This window comes from Capra hircus, chromosome 6 (genome assembly GCF_001704415.2).
Source record: "Capra hircus breed San Clemente chromosome 6, ASM170441v1, whole genome shotgun sequence".
Lineage (NCBI taxonomy): Eukaryota > Metazoa > Chordata > Mammalia > Artiodactyla > Bovidae > Capra > Capra hircus.
The window spans coordinates 60,289,482-60,310,501 of NC_030813.1; the positions used below are offsets into that span (position 1 = coordinate 60,289,482).

A 21,020-nucleotide genomic window follows, 5' to 3' on the forward strand; every position below is an offset into this window, starting at 1 on the left:
AAAAGAAAAAGGATTGGGAGAGTATGAACTGTTTCCTAAGGCAGGTAATGAAGCAGGGTGCTCGTAGCTGATTGAGAAGCAGAGTGGTAGAGAGGGCAGGGTTTGAATCTGGTGCTACCATGCGTGAACTGTATGGCCCCAGGCAAGTTATTAAATCTCTCTGAGCCTCCTTTTCTTCATTTGTTAAATGGGTGAAGAATGGGGACCTTAAAAGACAGCATTACAATGAAGAAATACTTGCAGAATGCCTAAAAGAGGCCTAGCAAAACAGAAGGCATTCATAAACGTTTGTTTCCTGCTTTAACTTAAAAAAAAATGTATTAAGGATTTTAGGATACATTAATCTTACTAGATTAATTTTTAAAAATACATTAGCACTCGTGCCAAAGGACAGGGTCTATCCTTCAGAAATATAAAGACACAACCCACCTGTTTTCGAATCAATGAAAAGATAACTAGTTCTTCAAAATTAGATTAGAAGGTTAAAATGTATCAATTTTCCCCTCTAATCCCAGCACTTTAAAATCCAGGCACTTTAAGGTGACTCTTAAAAATCTACTTAAATATTAATAGGCTCCTCAGAACAACTGTAAAACAGGTTGATGTTTCTCTCTGAGAAGCATGAACTTTCCTACAGCGAGACTCGTCACAATACTCCGTCATCGCCCACAGGCTACAAAATTAGCCCCTTTCAAGCCAGTCACATGAAATACAATTTATCATGTCTCCTGTGTGTAAAGTATGTTTCTAGGTTTGCATCACAACCAGAAGTACACACTTCCAAAGCACAGTTTTATAAACGGCAGGTATGGCAACATGGGACACCGGATGGGGAGTTTCTAGTGTTAGTTATGTTACATCCAGTGTGAGTCAAAATTATGCCTGATGAATTTCATTAAGAGGACCCCTCTCCCTCTCACTTTCATCAAAATATTTTCAACTGGGCCTCTACCACTCAGCTGCAAAACATGCCTAACAATTAAGTAAATTCAGAATGTGTTAATGCCAGAGACATTTCAGATTGCACGCATTCACACATAGATATTTCAGATGGGGAACCATGCAGATTTGAATCAAGAGGAAAGACACCAAGTTAGAAATGCTGGATACAGAGTATAAAGAAAGGTTTATCCCTAATGTCTTACACTAGATTGGCTGAGTCACTTTAGCTGGTGGCCCTCATACAATTAAAATAGTAAATGAGCAGAAATTATTTCTAGAGAAGAGACAATGAGTCTTGGAATCAGAACAAACTATAACCAGTGATAAAGCTAATTATTTAATTGTCATCAGCATTGAAAATGTATAATTAAGGCTAAAAGCCATTCATTTTATGACTAAAATCATCTGTTACGATTTGTTTATAATTTCACACACACACACACAACAGTTACCATCCATTTTTGCTTGGCTGGACTCTCCCATTTTCTATTTTCTCCACACAGTCCCTTCATCCCATCTCAGCTCCCTATATCCAGTCAGGAGGTTCATCTCAACTCCTCCACTGCCCCGTCCCCCTCCACTGGGCCCTGGTTCTTTATATGCAGGTGGACTTGAGACAGAATCCTGGCCCCACAGTACATAAGGGGAGACTGTTCTCTGACAAAGGACTGTGGTGGGGACGAAGCCACATAACAAGTGCACCACACAGAGCGCCTTCCCCTCTGCCCTCTGCTTTCAGAGGTGTCCACCTCTGCCTCTCTGTCCAGCCACCCCTTCTTTCCCCTTCTTAACCTAGCAACGTGCTCGTCTGCAAAGAAACAGAGAATGCCCTCCACTGCCCCAGCCAGCTCCACCCGTTCCTGGACGCCTGGCATCTGGCAGGTCTCAAAGTCACTCTAACCCAATCGGCAGGCTAAGCCCAGCTCCAGGATCTTCAACTTCCACCAAGACCTTGGCCCAACAACAAATATGACACCCGTTTCAGTGCGGCTTTGCTGGCTCATTTCCCTCAGCCTCAAAACCGTGTGGCTCTCCCCCATCCCAAACAAATGAGTAAGAGCCCCGACGGCGTACTTCCAGCTACTCCTTCACCTCAGACTTGACGAGCAGCCTTTCTTCAGGGCCCCTTTCTTCCTCCAGGTCACTCCTCCATCTGGTGCAGTCTTACACTTAGAGCACTTTCTGCACCATAACAGAATGTCGGTTTTTGCATCTCCCCACAGTCCCAAACTCCACAGTACTCACATCTTAGTCCTACTTGAACTTCCCAGAGTCCAGCCCACAAACAGTGGACTGAGTTAAGGGAAGTGCTGCTGCTGTTGCTGCTAAGTCGCTTCAGTCATGTCCGACTCTGTGCAACCCCATAGACGGCAGCCCACTAGGCTCCGCCGTCCCTGGGATTCTCCAGGCAAGAACGCTGGAGTGGGTTGTCATTTCCTTCTCCAATGCATGAAAGTGAAAAGTGAAAGTGAAGTCGCTCAGTCGTGTCCGACTCTTCGCGACCCCATGGACTGAAGCCTACCAGGCTCCTCGGTCCGTGGGATTTTCCAGGCAAGAGTACTGGAGTGGGGTGCCATTGCCTTCGGGCAGGTGCTTCAAATTCCGCATTCCTCATCGCCAGCCAGATGACTCTCCATCACCTGCTTCCTTCTTGTCCCACTGCCACTCCTGGTTTAGACGCAGCTCTCCCCTGGCCCCCTGGTGATTTCCCCACCTCGGCTGCGTCCTTTTAACCCTCCTCCACTTTGTTTTCTTCTCTCTCTTTTGGAGCATGGTCTATTCACTGTCTTGCTTAACAATCTCTGCTGAAGGTAACACCCTGGCATGAGATCCCAGGCCCTTCGTGACATGGACTGCACCTCCTTCCACCTGGTTCCACCCACCCCACCTGCTGTTGTAGAATACACCATGCAGCCCAGGTTTGGATGCCTCCTTCAAACAGTTCCCTCCTCCTTACTAGAACTTTTCCAGGGGCTGGAATAACAGGAGCGCAAACGATATTTGTGGAATGGATAATTTGAAATCATATATGTGCTACAGAAGCGCTGGCTTTACTGCCTGGAGACTTGGGGGTGAACACAGGCTCTGTTGCTTACCAGCGCTGCCCTGGGGCTGGCCCTTTCTCAAACAAATGACCAAGTGCCCCAACAGCATGCTTCCAGCTACTCCTTCACTTTAAACTTTAGGAACGAGCTATTTTCAGGGCCCCCTTCTTGCTCTGGGTCACTCCTCCATCCAGACTTGGGGGCAAACACAGGCTCTGTCACTTAACAACTCTGTCCTGGGGCCTGCCCCCATCCCAAACAAATAAGCAAGTGCCCCCAGTAGCGTGCTTTCCTCTGAGCCTCTATTTTGTTATAAATAAAAGAGAACTACCTCAATAGGGCTGTGGTAAGAATAGAGTTCATAGATACAAAGTAAACAAGAACAATGCACTTAGACCAACTATCTAAAATAAAGACCATTTGATACACTGAATTAAAAAAAATTATTGATTTGGTTCTAAAACTGGCACCAATTCACACATGACCAGCATCTCCTGATCACACACTGAAATTAACTAGGGCTCAAGAATTGAGAATCCTCAAATTCATGGTTTTGAAGGTCACTGCTTTCAGCGTTCCTGGAGTCTCTAAGAAGAACTCAGCTCCAGCCAGTCCTGCTACTTCCGGGTGTCCTGCCCTCTTAAGACAGCAAACAGCTCAGGAATGAGGGTGTCACACAGCAAGGTCCTGCTTCAGAGCTTAGACTTAGCTTCTTTAAAGTCAGAAATTCTACTCTAATTTATGGCATATCAGACAAAAGCAAAGGCCTGAGGGTGGAACCCCCACAGTGGGCTTACTCACCATGCAGGCAGCCTGCACCGCCTCCGACACGTTACCGGCATTAGGCTCACACCAGAAAACGTGGCACTCAAAGTGCTGGTTCCCAGTATCCATGATGAAGGCAAACGTGTGCACGTCCTTCCCGACGCCCATGAAGGACAGGAATCGCACCCGACACTCCACCAGGATCTCCTCTTCATTCTGCAAGAGACCCCGTTCAGTAGCCTGGCCACAGTCACAGACACATTCGGACCATAAGTCATAGAATTGGCTTACAGTGGCTGCACAGAGTAAATGGTATTTTAAAATATACGGCCAGACTGAGTTTAGAAAGGACTTGTGTTTTTTCTAGAAAGGGAAGTTTCTAAATGTGTCTGGAGAGGCCTCACTGCTGTGGGTGGCTCATTGTGAAATTGAGTCTACTCTGAGCCACAGAGCAACCAGGTATGAGTGTTTTGGTCTCTGTCCACTCCACTCCAAGCCTGTGACTTCACTGTGGGTAGGAACAACGTCATGTACACGTTTTATGTATTGCCCATACAGTGGCTCAGAATCCACTTGCCCTGGAAAACCCACTGGAAACCCCAGAGCACCAAGAGGAAAGGATTCACGTGATCTCTTTCCACCCAGGTCTTCCCCAACTCAACAGCACACTGAATTGTGTTAGTTGCTCAGTCGTGTCTGACTCTTTGCAACCCCACTGACCGTAGCCTGCCAGGCTCCTCCGTCCACAGAATTCTCCAGGCAGGAATACTGGAGTGGGTGGTCATTCCTTTCTCCAGGTGATCTTCCTGATCTAGGGACTGAACCCTGGTCTCCTGCATTGAAGCTAGATTCTTTACCATCTGAGCCACCAGGGAACCACTGAATCATATTTCCATCAAAAACTATGTAAACAAAAAGTTACCAAATGCTTTTTTTTTTTTCTGTTTTCTTTTTCACTAACTGATATCCATATGATGCTGAGTTAAGAAATGTTCGGAACTCACTCTAATGAACACACTATATCCTCTGCAACAGCCATTTGTAATTTGTGAAAATTAGTAAATACATCTAGAATGTTGACTTTTGGCTCGTGAACATCTGGACTTATGAAATATTCACTCAGGTGCTGTGGGATTGCTTAACAGGCAAACTAAGCTGGTCTGAGAGGTGGGAAGCTTTCTTGGAGGAAAGACATTTATGTTGAGATCTGGGTAGGCTAAGGGGAGCAGCGCCTGCAAAGGTGCTGGGGTAGGAAAAGGCACCGCGTGTTGCAGACTTGAAGAAAATCCAGCGGGCCAGGCCTGCAGGCTCAGTGAGCATCCTCAGAAACTGAACTGGGTGTGAAGGCGAGCTGCTAGTGGACAGAAGCAAGAGCAGACAAGGACTTACGATCTTTCCGTGACAGGCGCCTCACAGAGGCAGAATGGAAGACTGCCCCTGCTACTGCTAGCTGGGTCAGGGAACATTTAACAGGAGGATTCCTACGTGCTGTTTCTCACAAGTCCTTTGTTTCTTTTTAAGCGGAACAGCAGGCTGCTCCCAGGAACGGAGGTCATTGTGTGAGACAGGCTTGAGTCTCCTTTAGTAAACATTCTCTATATGACAAAACTGCTTAGTCTCGATCCCCTTTCTTGAGATGTGGATTGTCTCCTGACCTTGTGACCGTTATTAATCCCTGTTCCCTTGGTAACAGCTGCGGTACATTTGGTTTTCTGATCTTTATCATTGTCGAAGGAAACTTCTTGTACCACAGCCTTTATATCCTCACAGAGAAATCATTAAAGCACCTTTGCTCACATCAGAGCTTGGGTGCCCATGTCCTTCTTTCTTTCTTTCTCTCTCCTCGGCTGATTCTCTGGAGTGCAGAGACCCGTCTTGCTCACTCTCCTGTCCGGGCTTCTAAGACTCTCTCGAGAAGGCGCCCTGTGCCTTCACCCTCCTTAAGAGGGCGCCCGGTGCCTTTGTGAGCGACGCAAGTCCTGTGTCAAGGACTTTATTGGTTCTCTGCATAAACCAGGGAATATCAGCCTCTTTTTCTCTTTCACTTTCTTATTGTTGCCTCCGGACCATCAGGTGCCGGTCGTTAAAGGACCCCAACATAGCTGTGTGCCTGGTGCCAGTTGCTTAACCTCTCTGTGCCTCAGTTTTCTCAGCCACAAAGTTGAGATAATTTGTGTCTGAGGCTAATTGCTGGCCTCTCTCCAGATGACCAGCGACTCCTGCTACCACAGGACCTTTCCACAACAGATGCATCTACTAAACCCCAGCCCCAGGTAACAGCCGAGTCAATGCTGGAGCCTGGAGAGTGGTCAGAAAACCAAGCCCCATTAGCGAGTTACTGCTAACATCATACAGTCACGTCTAGCAAATGATTCCAATCTCCTGGGCAAAGGAAGAATGAGAAGCACCAGAACAGAATCCTCTGAGGTGTGTGCATAGATCCAGACACAAAGGGCAGTTTTCTTTTTTTTAATGTTAAGTTATTTTAACCACAAGCAAGCACAGCTCCCCAGAGGCCAAGCCTTGGCATGTGCCTGAGTTTCACAGAAGCTTATCGTATGTGAAACCGCACTGTATCCCAGACAGGCCAACCGTATCTGCCACCCTTCTCACCTTCTCACTGATGACAGTCACAGTAGCGTCGGCCACGTTCATGTTCACTGACGGCCATTCCTCCTTGCTAGAGGAGGTCATAAGACTTTCTATGGCATTGTTCAGGGTATCCATTCCTGTGGATGGAAGGGATAATTGAAAAAGGCCCTAAAGCTATTCCTGACTCTCAAATATGGATCCAAATCACCCAGCAGCAGCTATGCCCAGACATTTTTTTTGGTAGCCCCAGACGTTTCATTTGAGCATTTCACGGCTCAAAAGAAAAGAAATGCCAGTGTTTTCAACAGAAAAAAGGGTCATGAGAACTTCCAGAGATGTAGTGTGTGATGTCCTATCTAACCAGACTGTCTCTCCCAAGATTCCCCAGCTCCAAGTGTAGAAACGTTACTCAAATGGGGCTACCTTTTTTCTAAGCAAGGAACCTTGAAAAGGGGCGGGGGGTCCAACAGAAGCCAGCCTCTGCCAGATTACCCTGATCATCTTTTATTGTGCCTTGTTACTTAAGGCCAAGTTTAGATGGCCCCTGGACACGAAGAGTATGTGTTGTTCAATGGGGCCCTCTGGCTGAGTGTTCCCACAGCTGTTTTTGGTGGGTGCTATAACAACTTCATTGAGATCTAATTCACATACCATACAATTTACTCATGTAAAGTGCAAACTTCAATGGTGTTCAATACATTCAGAATTGTGCAACCATCACCATGGTTTTAGAACAGTTTTATCACTCCCATACCTTTCAGGAGTCACCCTTCATTGCCTCCAGCCTTCTAGTCCTATCTTTAGAGATGTGCCTACTCTGGACACATTTCATATAAATGGAATTGTAAAGGGTACAGTCTTTTATAATTGGCTTCCTTCATTTAGCATGATGTCTTCAAGGTTCAGGCATGTTGCAGCAAGTCTAACGCTTCATTCCTTTTTATTGCCAAATAATCACCACAGTATAAAAGTGTTTTTTATTCACTCTTCAGCTGATGGACATTTGGGCTGTTTCTACTTTGTAACTATTATGAATGATGCTGCTGTGAACACTCCTGTACGAGGTGTTTCATGTGGACAGTTGTTTTCATTTCACTTGGGTATATGTCCAGGAGTAGAACTGCTGGGTCAAATGATAATACTACATTTAACTTCTGAGGAGTTGCCAGACTGATTTCTAGGGCAGCCACGCCATTCTACATTCACCCCAGCAGTACGTGAGGGTTCTGATTTCTCCATAGCCTTTTTTCATCCAGAAAAAGGCGACATCTCCCAGACTCCTTCCAGCTTGGTATGGCTAAGCAACTAAATCCCAGCCATGAAATGTAGCTGACTGCTGATGCTGGGTGTACTTCTGGGAAACACCTTGACGGGAAAGCAGGAGGGCTCCCTCAGCCCCCATCCCCGCCCAGCACTTGACAAGGACTGAAGCTGATGCCCCGGCCTGAGACAGACGCTCTGATTCAGAACAGCAGGGCCCTTCCACAGCCCTGGCTTATGCACCTCTGAACTGTTGGGTGAATGAGAAATCAGTTCCTCTTCATTCAAGTCTCTATATTCTGGGACCATGAGTCAAAGGAGTTTAGTCTGCCCGTCCTGTTCTTTTGTTATAATTTTATTTTGCTCTGCAGCATGTGGGATCTTCCTGGACCAGGGATCAAACCTGTGTCTCCAGCACTGGCAGGTGAATTCTTTACCACTGAGCCATCAGGAAAGCCCTGCACTGCTCTCTGACCAAGACTGCTGTGTGCTCTAGCTGGTGACAGTGTAAGGATCTGGTTCAAGACAAAGCAAAGGAGTGAAATAGCAGATGCCACCCTCATGGGAAGGTGAACACCAAACACTTGCCAAGTGGAAAGACAATGAAGGTTTCACATACCGACCGGTTTGTCCACTGGTAGCATGCCCAAATACTGCACGTGGAACTTCTGGACCAGCTCAGTCTTTGGTGTTGGAAAATCTACTACAGGGAAGAAAACAACACATCTTTCTCAAAGGTTCCAACATACACATAACATCCTGCCTCTCTAGAGGTGAATGTGACAATCATTCTATAAGAACAGCCACTTCTTCTGCCAGACCCTGGGGCCATCAATCAAAGTCCCCTTCACCTGTCATGGATACATGTGTGTGTATGGCTGGGTGGCTTTGCTGTGCACCTGAAACTTATCACAGCCTTGTTAATCGGCTACATACAATAGAAAATAAAAAGCTTAAAAGAAACTCCATTCACCTTTCACTTCTAGGTAGGTAAGCATTTGAAAGAAGGAACTGGAATCTATGTGTTAAGCTGTGACGGTCTCTTGGAAGTATGCTTAGTAGCAGCTTTGGGTGTTTGGTTTATTAGGGGAGGTTGATGCCCGGAGGAAATTTAATTACAAAGGGGTGCAATCAGAGACAGGAAAAATGACTAAACAGAGCTCCCCAAAATATCAACCCACATATTTTTAAACTAGCTGGTCCTTACCCCAGGCTGTACATGAGTTACAAAGCCACTAAAGGTAATTGTCTTTAATTTTGTCCAACAACAAAACTCATCCTGGTTCTTAGTACCTAACCCTATTGACACAAAGTCAGCTCTAAGCCACACTCAAGGCCCCAAGTGCAGGCTCGGCCTGGGTCTGGTGGGTCCAGCGTGGTTCTGAGGGACACTCGACATGTACATGTCTGAGACCCTGCGTTTGGTGACTCAGACGTGGAGTGCCAGCACCAAGGTGGTGGAAGGCAGACCTACCTTGCAGGGGGACGTCGAGGTTCCCGTGAGTCCTTTCCTGTAAGGAGCTGCAGGCCAGGGCCTTGGCATTCTTCCGTTCGGCCATAATCTGATGAAGAGAAAACGTAGCTTTGGCTCGTGGTTATGGACCCTGTGACCCCAGCTGTTCCAGGCAGTGGAGTGCCTGCTTCATTTTCAAGTTAAACCGGCTTTAGTCCACTGCCGGACCCCCAACCCCCATCTCCGAGCTGCATACTTTGAGAACTGTGCCCTTTTCTCTGGGGGGAATAGTGAGTGACAGTACCTCAGAGTAACTGACATTCTCCTGACTGTTCAGAATGTATTCCTCTTCCATCTCTAACGTAACAAGCCCCACAATAACCCTGGTGTTTTGTTGACCTCTGGGCCCACAGCCATCAGAGGAACACAGAGCAAGTGGTAACCCCCCGCTGCTGGCACCTGGCCACTTCTCGACTTATTAGACCCACCGGACTGTGGGAGGGACAGAGGCCATGCTCCCTTTGTAGGTGAAGCACCACTTAGAGCAACAGCTGACATCAGAAAGAGTATGAACCACGCTGGGAGGACTGGTGGTCGGCGTGCTTCTCCCAGAGCTTGACCTGAACGTGCCGACTCCCGTCCTTCCACACCCCTTTCCTTGCTCAGCAGTGAGAAAAAAAAAAGGGGGTTGAACTCCTCTGCCCTGACCCACCTTACCTTGGAACAGATTTCGTGGAGACTTGTGGCAATGGCTTTTGCTGGTGTATCACATCGAAATACATGACATTTCAAAATTCTTGTATCTTTATCTCTTGCTACATAAGCAAAATCTCTGTGCAAACAAAGTTTATCAGTCCATTAGAATGAGGAACCTTTACAACACACATTCTAGTTATGAATGTTAACTGAGCTAGGAGCCAGCGTGTCAGAGGTAAACAGAATATGCAGCGGTTAAAAAAAAATAAAACAAATGTCAACAGCCACCGCAAATAGAGGAACAGTTGTATGGATGTGAGGAATTCATTTCTGACTGAAATAACTACAATGTTCCCCAGACTCTGTCTGTTGAGCTTCTGGAATCTTAATGAACAGCACATAATGAAAATTGAACTTTATGGGAACCTTCTATCTAGTAACAACAAATGTCATGGTTATAAATATTATGATCACAAAACAGAACGCAGGCTTGAGAGGAGCATGAATTTGTATGCGCGATACTGAGACACACACAGTGATGTAGCAGAAGCAAAACAGGCTCCGACGTGTAAGCATGTGCCTGGAGACTGGACCCGACCCACGGCTGCGGAGAGGCCGAGAGGCAGTCACAGGGACACGGAAGGACGCCACAGGCCGAAGTCCTGTCAAAGGCACTTGATTCTGCTAATCACGCCTTTCACTCCAGGGCTCGGGGTGGCGGCGGTGGCATCACCCCATAAACTGTCAGCTCAGACTCCACGGTGAGCCTGCAGCTGGCCCTGGATTTCAGCATCTCCTTTACTGATGGAAAGGACAGTGCCTGTGACATGCTCTGGCTTCAAAGAACCACGCCACACAACTACATTTCTCACTGCTGTTACTGAGGACAGCAGTTTAAAAGATCAGAGGTTTATGAAAAATAAACGCTCATACTTCCCCATCTGGTAATGGATCACAGTGATTTCCTGGCAGGTATTGCCAAGCTTGGATCCCTGTTTGTAGGCATAACCACAGATGAATTTATTAATCACTTCTCAATGTAAGAGCTGATGATGTTCTTGCAGACTAGGACAGATTTTCCCCAACAATGATTTGGCTTCTTTGGGAATGAACAGGAATCTATCCGCTGAAGGCAACTGGCCACTGTGAAGGCCTGGCCAGAAAAGCCTGTCCCATTGCCTTGCTGTGCCCCAGGCCACCTTGCGGCAGCTCCACCTGTGCACACCTGCCCACAGACCTGCTCTGCTCTACCTTCCCGTGACCTCAGCTTCCATCGCAGTTGGTGCCCTCCATGCTACAACCAGGGGCCGTCCTGACTCCCGCCCCGCCATTCCTAGCCCCTGCACTCCGTACCCAACCCCCGCATTCAGCCTATTTCCCTCCTGACAATGTCTTGAATCCACCCCTTCCTTGCCAGCCCTGCCAGTGCTCAGGATTTCTAGGCAGGTCTCGCCTCCCTGCCTTTGCTCACATCGTCTCCAGGCTTTGGCCACCGCTGAAGACCTGGATGAAGCTGGGTGAGCACCCTGTCCAGTGCTAGCGTGCTCCTTGCACACGTAACACCCACCACTGAGTACCATGAGTGTCTGCTTGTGAGTTCTGTCTTCCCCACACCCCGCTGAAGTTCCATGAAAATGATTTGTGCCTTGCTGCTGCTGCTAAGTCGCTTCAGTCATGTCTGACTCTCTGCGACCCCATAGATGGCAGCCCACCATTCCTGGGATTCTCCAGGCAGGAACACTGGAGTGGGTTGCCATTTCCTTTTCCAATGCATGAAAGTGAAAAGTGAAAATGAAGTTGCTCAGTTGTGTCCAACTCTGTGCGACCCCATGGACTGCAGCCCACCAGGCTCCTCTGTCCATAGGATTTTCCAGTGGGGTGCCATTGCCTTCTCCTTTTGTGCCTTATTCACCCTCAATACCCAGTCTCTGGGCCTGGCTTTAATTGGTACTGAGTGCCCCCCTCTCTCAAGCACAGGGCAAGCAGCATGCACCCTATTATCCATCGAGAAAGTTGGCCTGTGGTCAGAGGTATGAATGGCTGCTCTGATACTGAGGCTGAGGGTGGGTCTGGGTGAGAAGCTGGGCCCAGACTTTGGGGGTAAGCACAGCCTTGCTGAAACTCCAATACTTTGGCCACCTGATGCAAAGAACTGACTCACTGGAAAAGATCTTGATGCTGGGAAAGACTGAAGGCAGGAGGAGAAGGGGACGACAGGGGATGAGATGGCTGGATGGCATCACCAACCTGATGGACACGAGTCTGAGCAGGCTCCAGGAGTTGGTGATGGACAGGGAAGCCTGGCATGCTGCAGTCTGTGGGGCCGCAAAGAGTTGGACACGACTGAGCAACTGAACTGACAGCCTTGCTCCATACTGTGCTTCCAAGGCCTTCCCTAGTCCCAACCCCCATCAGGATAGCACATGACTTGAGAAACGACGAGAAGGCATCACTTTTGTTGGAGACCATGCTAGAGGGAAGTCATTTCAGGCCTGCCTCCTTCTGGCTACTTCTCTTTTCTGGACAGTTCCTAAAGTGATAACACACAGTGTCTTGCCACACACTGCTCTTCTCCTTCAAAATTCCATGTTCAGTCAGCATTTTTCTGATGCTAAGTCTCTGAAGTTCTTGTGGTCACCCATGGAAAGTCCAAAAAATTTTGTCTGGATTTCTGGAGTTCCAAAGTTTGTCCCACCGCCTCTTCCAGCATCCTTAGTCCAGCTAAGCAGCTCTCCCCTCTGCCCCCGCAAGCTGGGTCCCCGTGTCCACTCACAGCACCTCCCCTTGCCCAGCCAGGTGTGTACTGGCCATCCGGCACAGTCTGCAGCTCACTACACCATCTACTCCGCATGGCCCAGTTTGAAAGCCCTCTGGCCCCTAGCACCTTGCTTGTGTCTGAATGCTGAAAGGATCTGCGTTCTGGACCACAAAGGATTACAGCTTGTTATATCCCACCTTTAGTAGAGACCTCACCAGCATCTGTCCTCTCTGAGAGAGGAAGGGACAGCCAGAGGGCAATGGGTCAGAACCCAGGCACCCCAACTTCTAGTCCCATTCCTGATTTCACTGAGCTATACAGTCTCGGGCATGAAGTAAAAAAAAGATGGAATTCTCCAGGGTTCCTTTCCAGCTCTGATAATCTATGATGTAAGCATCCAAGATCCATCCTGCTCTCTGCGACTGCTGGCTGGCCTACGAGTGTAGTCAGGCCACTATCAGGGAGGGCCAAGCAGGCCCTGATCGATAAGCAATGGATCACTCCCATCACGCTTCAGATGCAACCCCACAGGAGTAATTTTTTAAAATTATTATTATTAATCTTCATCTTCTTCTGGCTCAGGAGAAAGTGATTAAGGTCTAAGGCGACCATCTGACCCACATTTTCCCAAACGGGTAGCTTAGCAGCGCAGGCTCTGTTCGGGGCATTCTGATACTTAAAAAAAAAAAAACCAAAAAAAAAAAAAACCAGCTTTGTCTTTTCCTGTTCCCTCCTAGGTACCAGGCTAATAGATCAGGGAGGCAGAAATCTGCTGGTAATTTAACCTCCCAAGAGAAAACAAGTTCCCTCATCTCTTCCCTGTGGAGGGGTCAGGAGATTTGCATGTCTCTATTTAATTGCCACGAAACATATCCCAAGTCACCCTAAAAGAGCAAAAAGTCCCAAGAATGAGGATTTGTAAGAATTCACTTTCAGGGGCTTCCCTGGTGGTCTAGTGGCCAAGACGCTGCACTCCCAGTGTAGGGGGCCTGGGTTCGATCCCCGATCAGGGAAACTAGATCCCACATGCTGCAACTAAGACCCAAAATAGCCAAATAAATAATCTTAAAAAAAGAAAAAAAAAGAATTCACTTTCAGGCCTGCAACACAGACAAGTCGAACAACTTCCTTCTTGTGAGAGAAATAAATGGCTGAGCTAATCTCATCATTATTCAGAATGAAATCCAAATACCTATTAACTGGTTGTTGTAAAATCCTGCCTTTTCAGCACCTGATTTCTGAAAATGGCTGCAGCTATAGACAAAATAACGACCCTCCCAAGACATTCCTATCCTAACTCCCAGAGTCTGTGAATAGATGACTTTACAAAGAGGACTCTGCAGGTGGGACTGAGTGAAGGATTCTGATTTGGGGCTGTGACCCTGGATTATCTGGGTGGGCCTGACACACAAGGGAAAGAGGAGGCACTTGCCTTACAAAGGGAATTCTCACTAAAGAACAGGCACAAGGGCTACAAGCCAAGGCAGGCAGGCAGCCTCTAAAGACTGGAAAAGGGGGAAGGCTTCTCTAGTGGGAAGACAGCCCTGCTGACACCACGATTTTTCACCTCTAAGACCAGATTTCTGATCTCCAGAACTATAAGAGAATAAATCTGTGTGACTTTAAGCCACTAAGTTTGTGGTAATTTATTATAGCAGCAATATAAAACTAATACACTTGCCAGTAGGCTTTACATTCTAACCAAATTATGATATGGTATAAGAACTTACATTTAAAAGTAATATTCAGTTCACTTCCTCAAACACCTTCTGAGCCACTATGACACATCAGAGATGCAAACACAAACAGACAAGGCGCCAGCCTAGGCAGCCAGCTGTTCAGTGACAGAGATGCTCAGTGAGATCTAAGCTGCATCTCTAAGTACCAGGAACTCCCCAGGGTGAGAGGGCAGCGATGGTTCAAGGAACACGCAGAGGAGCTTGAGCAAGGCACAGAGGTAAGCAAGCCCACAGAGGGTCTGGAAGAACTAGTCCTAGGCATGACCCCTGGCACTGCGGTGAGGGTCCATGGCTGCAGGGAGGCTGCACCATGTCCTGGCAGGAATCTGGCTCTTACTCTGAGCCATCAAGTCTGTCATATGACACAAGACCCCATCTGACATGTGTTTTAAAAAGTTGCCTCTGGTAGAACAAAGTGGGTCAAGGGGAGGTGGAGGAGACAGATGGGTAAGAGGTATTAGACGGATGCCTGGAGGACTCACGGGTGTGGGAGATGAGAGGCAGAATCCGGAAGAGCTCTGGAGTCCCTGCTGGGAAAACTAAGCGCCTTCACCCTGGGGCGGGGAGAGGGAAGGATCTGGTGAAGGAGACTGGTGAGCTCCAGGTTGGACAAGATGTGTGAGGTGTTTAGGGGCCCACTGATCGGGTGGACACTCAGTCCCTGAGCTGAGGCCAGGTCTGGAGCTGGCCGGGTGGAGTCGGGGTTGCAGGCAGCTGAAGACAGAGAAGCAGGTGAAAGGGTAGGGTGTGAGAAAACACAAAACAAGGCCTGGACCTTAGGAGGAAAGGCATGTGAAGGCCTATCTGAGGCCAAGGGCCCAATGAAAGGATGAAAAAAGGCTGCTGGGAAGGAGGAAAGCCCAGGAGAGGCCGGCTCCAAAGACACAAAGGAAGGGGTTTCAGAAGACGTCCCCAGGGCCACAGAGGCTGAACAGCAGGAGGCAGGCCAGTCAGGCAGCGCCATGGAGGTCTGGGGTGACCTTGGCCTCTCGGGCCATCCCCTGGAGAATGGCGTTTGGGTCCCAGCTTCAGAGCGAAGCAGTTGAGAGACCACAATGCAGTGCCTTTCCTTCTCCTTTCTTAAACTTCTCACTCTGGAGCTTCTCAAAGGACAGTCAATGACGCACACCCAGTTTCACATTGACTAAGACAGGGCCTGACTCAGCCTTTCAGATGTTTTTTCTGATCAGTGCTATGATCCTAAACATCCTTATGCCCATATGTAACATCGCCTTAACATTTTCTAGAGCTTCTCCTGTATCCTGAGGGGACAAGAAATTGCTGGAATTACCAGCCTCCATTACAGTATTCCTGATCAATCAGCCCAGCACCACGGATGGGGGTTGGGGAGGGAAGAGCACCCCGAGCTGGTGGTTCTCACCCCGCCGAACAGGGCCCGCAGGGGCTCTGACACTGTGAGGGTGCGGTCAGCCTGCTGTAGCGCACTGCAGGAGCGTCTTCCCCTGCGGGCCTTCAGTGTCTCTCCTGTCCCCGACTTTGCGTCTCAGAGCTACCAGCGGCACTCGGGCTGCAGCTACCTGGTGTTCACAGCCCCGAGAGGGTTGCATCTCAGAGCTGAGATAGGCTCGGGTGGGCTTCCATGCCCCTCTGCTCCCCGCCCCCGCCCCCCGGGTCATGCCTCCTCCAGGGCCTCGGCATGGTCACCCATAAAGCCACAAATCTGGCTCAGATGACCCCCGAGGTCCAGTCAGAACAGGCTCCTGTCTTTTCGGACACATTCTCCAAGCTGCCTGTCTGTCTGAGACGCTGTGTGTGACACGCAGCAGCAAGCACCACTTCTGTCCTTTGCTGCAGCTTTCTCCTGGAGCGAGGCCCTTCTGGAGTTCCGCCTCGCCTAGTTTCTGCAGTCAGGGGATCACTGCATTTCCTCCATCAACCAGGAAGTGGAAGGTTCACAGCTGTGTCTCCTCCTTAAACTGTAACAGAAGGGTGTACCAGGAATCAGCTACTTTCACCGTTAGTGGAAACCTTTGTGTTTCCAGCTCTTTTTGTTCCTCTTCTTTTGCTCTTCTCCCCAGTAATTACTCCCCCAGCGGACCAGCGGTGAGTTCTGTCAGGGAAAAATGTCAGTGCTAAGACATCTTACACAACAGCCTCAAATTTCTTAATGGCAAAGGGAAAAGACAAAAGAGTGCTTTTATTGTTCTCAGCTGAACAGCATTTTAATCGCCCTGCAGGGGCTTAATCCATCTGTATAGAATGAATGAATCAATGACTTTTTATTCAAATGGGTTCCATTAAAAAGCTGCCAAGACAGAACTGCTCACCCTTTCCCTAAATCCCTCCCCTTGCAACTCTTCCGTAAATGAAAACTTGCTTATGATCTTACCCTTCTTCAAAAGGAATTTAAGAGGCATCTACAGACCTTTTCTGTATATTCTTGCCACCTCTTCTTAATATCTTCTGCTTCTGTTAGGTCCATATCATTTCTGTCCTTTATCGAGCCCATCTTTGCATGAAATGTTCCCTTGGTATCTCTAATTTTCTTGAAGAGATCTCTAGTCTTTCCCATTCTGTTGTTTTCCTCTATTTCTCTGATCGTTGAGGAAGGCTTTCTTATCTCTTCTTGTTATTCTTTGGAACTCTGCATTCAGATGCTTATATCTTTCATTTTCTCCTTTGCTTTTTGCTTCTCTTCTTTTCACAGCTATTTGTAAGGCCTCCCCAGACAACCATTTTGCTTTTTTGCGTTTCTTTTCCATGAGGATGGTCTTGATCTCTGTCTCCTGTACAATGTCATGAACCTCCGTCCATAGTTCATCCGGCACTCTATCTATCAGATCTAGGCCCTTAAATCTATTTCTCACTTCCACTGTATAATCATAAGGGATTTGATTTAGGTCATACTTGAATGGTCTAGTGGTTTTCCCTACTTTCTTCAATTTAAGTCTGAATTTGGCAATAAAGAGTTCATGATCTGAACCACAGTCAGCTCCCGGTCTTGTTTTTGCTGACTGTATAGAGCTTCTCCATCTTTGGCTACAAAGAATATAATCAATCTGATTTCGGACTGCAAGGAGATCCAACCAGTCCATTCTAAAGGAGATCAGTCCTGGGTGTTCTTTGGAAGGACTGATGCTAAAGCTGAAACTCCAGTACTTTGGCTACCTCATGTGAAGAGTTGACTCACTGGAAAAGACTCTGATGCTGGGAGGGACTGGGGGCAGGAGGAGAAGGGGACGACAGAAGATGAGATGGCTGGATGGCATCACCAACTCGATAGACGTGAGTCTGAGTGAACTCTGGGAGTTGGTGATGGACAGGGAGGCCTGGCATGCTGCAATTCATGGGGTCATAAAGAGTCGGACATGCCTGAGCGACTGAACTGACTGACCTCTTAGCGGTTACCCAGGCTAACATTTCTTCCCTCCTTCTACAGCAACCCAGACAGGTGGTACTTAGAATGCATCAGTGGTATAAAACCTCACTTACTTAACAGATCAGGAGGAGCTCCACTACTGGGACGCCCCCACAAACCAACACATTATTTTCTCTTAATGATGAATGAAAAGTTGCCTCCCCACAACGTGTGCCTACGGGCCTGGGCTCTGCTTTCTGGAACTGCCCTAGTCCCGCACACGACAGCCCAGATGTGTCTGGCAGTAGCTCTCTCCTTTCTTTTCTGTCAGATTCCCTGCCATTCAGTCTCTCGCTAAATCTTTTCTGTTAGCACTCCTGACGAAGTCTCCACAATTTGGTAAAGTCTTTTATGTAACCCATGTTCGCTCAGGTCACATACACGTTATGTCTGACACAAGCTGGCACATGGAGGAAAGAGAATAATATTTGTTGTTATTATAAATAAGGAAAAAGAAGTAAAAAGAAAAAAAAAAAAGGTCCACTTTGAAATACTGTCTCCTACTGTCTCCTTATCCACAAAGGACATTTTAATAAATCTTTGCAGAGGTACACATATAATAACACTTGCTGAAAGGTTCCCAAGACCCTTTCCTCCCAGCTTGTCTTTCTGTAGAGGCGATAAGCGAACAGAGTTGTTACCACTGCAGAGGACAGGTCCCACCTGCAAATAAGGACAAAAGAGCAGCAGGGAGACTTGGTCCAAACATCCCAAATCCAGCCCTTTATGATAAGGGGCTTTCTCTCTTCATCTCACCTGCAAAGGGACTAAAAGGAGGAGTCCTGTTTTCAAGGCTGCCTGCTCTTCTTTGCCTAACGGCTCTGATTTTCTTATTGCACTTTGAAACTATTGTTCTCGGGGCTTGGGGAAAGGAAGAGAAGGAAATGGGATGAGAAACGCTTTCCTCCTAAAAGGCTAATTAATCCAGGAGGTTACACATACATACTGGCTACATCCATGTACGAGCCACTTTGATTTTTTCTTATTTCACCCAGCAGCACACACACCATATGCAGGCATTACTAATTTCACAAAGCTCAGGCTCCGATTTGGTAAACTCAACTTTCTTTGCAAACTTAAGAAGATGTTAAGTTTGTAAACTCTGAAAGGGGCATTCTAGCAGCTCATCACCTGCGTAAACACACATTCTCCACGGGGAATCCTTTCTTTACCAGGTGCTTTCATGAGACACACAGACTGCGTACACAGCAAATCTGAAAAGCGACCACCTGCAAATAAATACTACAGGTGCTGTGGGCAAACCAGAGTTTGTAGCCCTCTCTAGAATGGCCTTTGCTGTTAATATTCAGAGCAACTGGTTCCCAGAGAGGAGCCCTGAATAAACCCGGACGGTAGGACCTACCAAACATGTGAACACATTCTCACCATTGGCTCCCACAAGACTTAGTGGGAACTTTAGGCCAGGGAGCTGGTATCCAAACCCACGGCCCTCATCCTCCAGAAACTTCCACCACCTCCCGGGGCCAGGGTCTCCTCAGAAGGCGTGAGAAAGTCAATCAAGCTCCCCAAATCTCCTAAGCATGCCCTCTGGGAGACTGACCCTGGAAGTGTCACCACCCAGCCTGTGCAGTCTCCCTTCCCTCGGGCCGCTAAGCAATTGACTGCAGCTCATCCTAAAGGAGGAAGTGGCTGCCGGTTGGAGCTCAGCCCCTCCTTCCCTCCTCCCCTCCTCCCCCGAGGGAGCACCTGGGTCGGACTCCAGCACAAAAAGCAAAGGGGCTGTCGCTGGTATCTCTTCACTTTGCCAAGCAGTACTGACAATCATTCTTTCAACAGGAAAAATTCCCAAAGGTTCTCCTTCCATCAGAAATGGAGCTTTTATGAAGTGACAGAGCTGAGGAATCGTGGAGCTTAAAAGCCCCCAATCAGCCAACGGTCAGGCTGACATTCAGAGTACTGAAAATACATGCATCTGAGGTACAAATACCTTTCATTTTGGAGGTGCAGCCTTTCCATCGGTATATTCTTCTAGATGTGAGAAGAGAGGAGAAGAATTCCATATATTTTAGCTAATAATCCAGCCTGAAATTGAGTCAGTCCCTCTGGCTATCGTCCTAGAGTCAAACCTTACCAACAAAGCTCTATGGAGAAGTCCTAACAAGCCAGTCCCAGTATTAGTTCTTCACAAAGCACGAAAAGCCTCCTTACGCAACCTGGTACCTAACCTGCTATTTCTATCATGTCTTCTCCCCAGCACGCTGACTAGATTCTGCTCAGCTAGCAGTGAGAGGGACCAAGTCATGGCTCTGCCCATCACCTTCCCCAGACAGGGTCGAGCAGCAGAGGATCACGGCCCCAGAGCCACATCCACACTGTTTTGAACGCAGGACACGTAACAGTGATGATGAGAAAAAGTTAAAATGAAGTTCCGCCTTGCAAAGACAGCGATGGCTGTGATGAAGGTGAGAAGGGCATGAAGAAAGCAAATGAGCTTTTCTAGACACTGAAGACAGCACAAAGAGGGGGAGAAGAGAAAATCGGCCGGTTACCTCTCTCTGAATCCGGGAAGGCATGAGGGAACAGAGCAGAAACAACACGTTAGCATTCACAAGGTACCCGCTATTTACCACAGTCCCGTTAACATTGACTCTAAGCGCTGACATTCCATCTTATTTCCCAACTTGGCTGTAATTAATAGCCTTTCGGTGCTTATTTTAGCTGAACTCCCTCACACAGAAGCGTGTATTTTGAGCCACTTTACGATGGAGCCAAAAGATGCCAGCTGAGTTTACAGAGGATCGTATCAACCGTGGGAGGTAATCAAGCCTAAAATATCACAGTGAAATACGGGAAACCATTTGCAGAGAACAGCAGCAGAGTACGTATCTTCTCTTCGTTTTCCAGCTCCACCTGCTCTCAATAAAAAACATATGGAAACAAAGACATGGCAACAGCCTTACCTGCTTTACTAGCACTTCCGGCACTTTATTAATAGAGCTACAGTGTCACAGTCCAGGGATTCTCCCAGGACGGCACCCGGAGAGGGGGAGAGGGGGACGAAGCAGGAGAGGCGAAGGCCGGGCAGCAGGCCAAGGGCAGAGGTGGGCCGAGGCCCGGCCAGGAAATGAGCTCAAGGGTGAGAAAACAGATTTGTGCCAGGGACGAGAGGAACGGCATGTGGAGAAAAGCCGGCAGCAGTTTGGGGTTTGGGCCTGAACACTTTGAGTTCTACCCCCGGAGCTGCTCTGAGCCTCCAGAGGGACCCTAGTGAAGCCACTTAACCTCCCGACCCAGAGTGCTCACACCTGTCTGGTCTGGGCACAGCCAATCTGAAGGGGCCTGATGGCAGAGCCCCAAGTCGGTCACAAGCAGTTCACACTTGACCAAACTGAAGAGGCTGGATAACAGATAAAGAGGAGGAAAGCCAGAA

At 48.0% G+C, this 21,020-nt stretch overlaps 1 protein-coding gene across 12 annotated transcripts in view; it reads right to left on the reverse strand.

Moving 5' to 3' along the window:
* The window catches only part of APBB2 (amyloid beta precursor protein binding family B member 2), a 379,350-nt gene that overhangs the window by 3,633 nt on the left and 354,697 nt on the right, over positions 1-21,020 (reverse strand). For 9 of the 12 annotated variants that reach the window (XM_018049390.1, XM_018049388.1, XM_018049391.1 and 6 more), the window contains 5 exons: positions 9,775-9,889; positions 9,079-9,166; positions 8,224-8,307; positions 6,366-6,481; positions 3,789-3,968 (listed from right to left, as the gene is read on the reverse strand). In XM_018049390.1, coding sequence (XP_017904879.1) covers positions 3,789-3,968; positions 6,366-6,481; positions 8,224-8,307; positions 9,079-9,166; positions 9,775-9,889 — 583 coding nt within the window. Of the gene's footprint in view, positions 1-3,788; positions 3,969-6,365; positions 6,482-8,223; positions 8,308-9,078; positions 9,167-9,774; positions 9,890-20,139; positions 20,523-21,020 lie in introns of those variants that run through there. The other 3 variants (XM_018049396.1, XM_018049393.1, XM_018049397.1) reach the window with 2 other exon arrangements.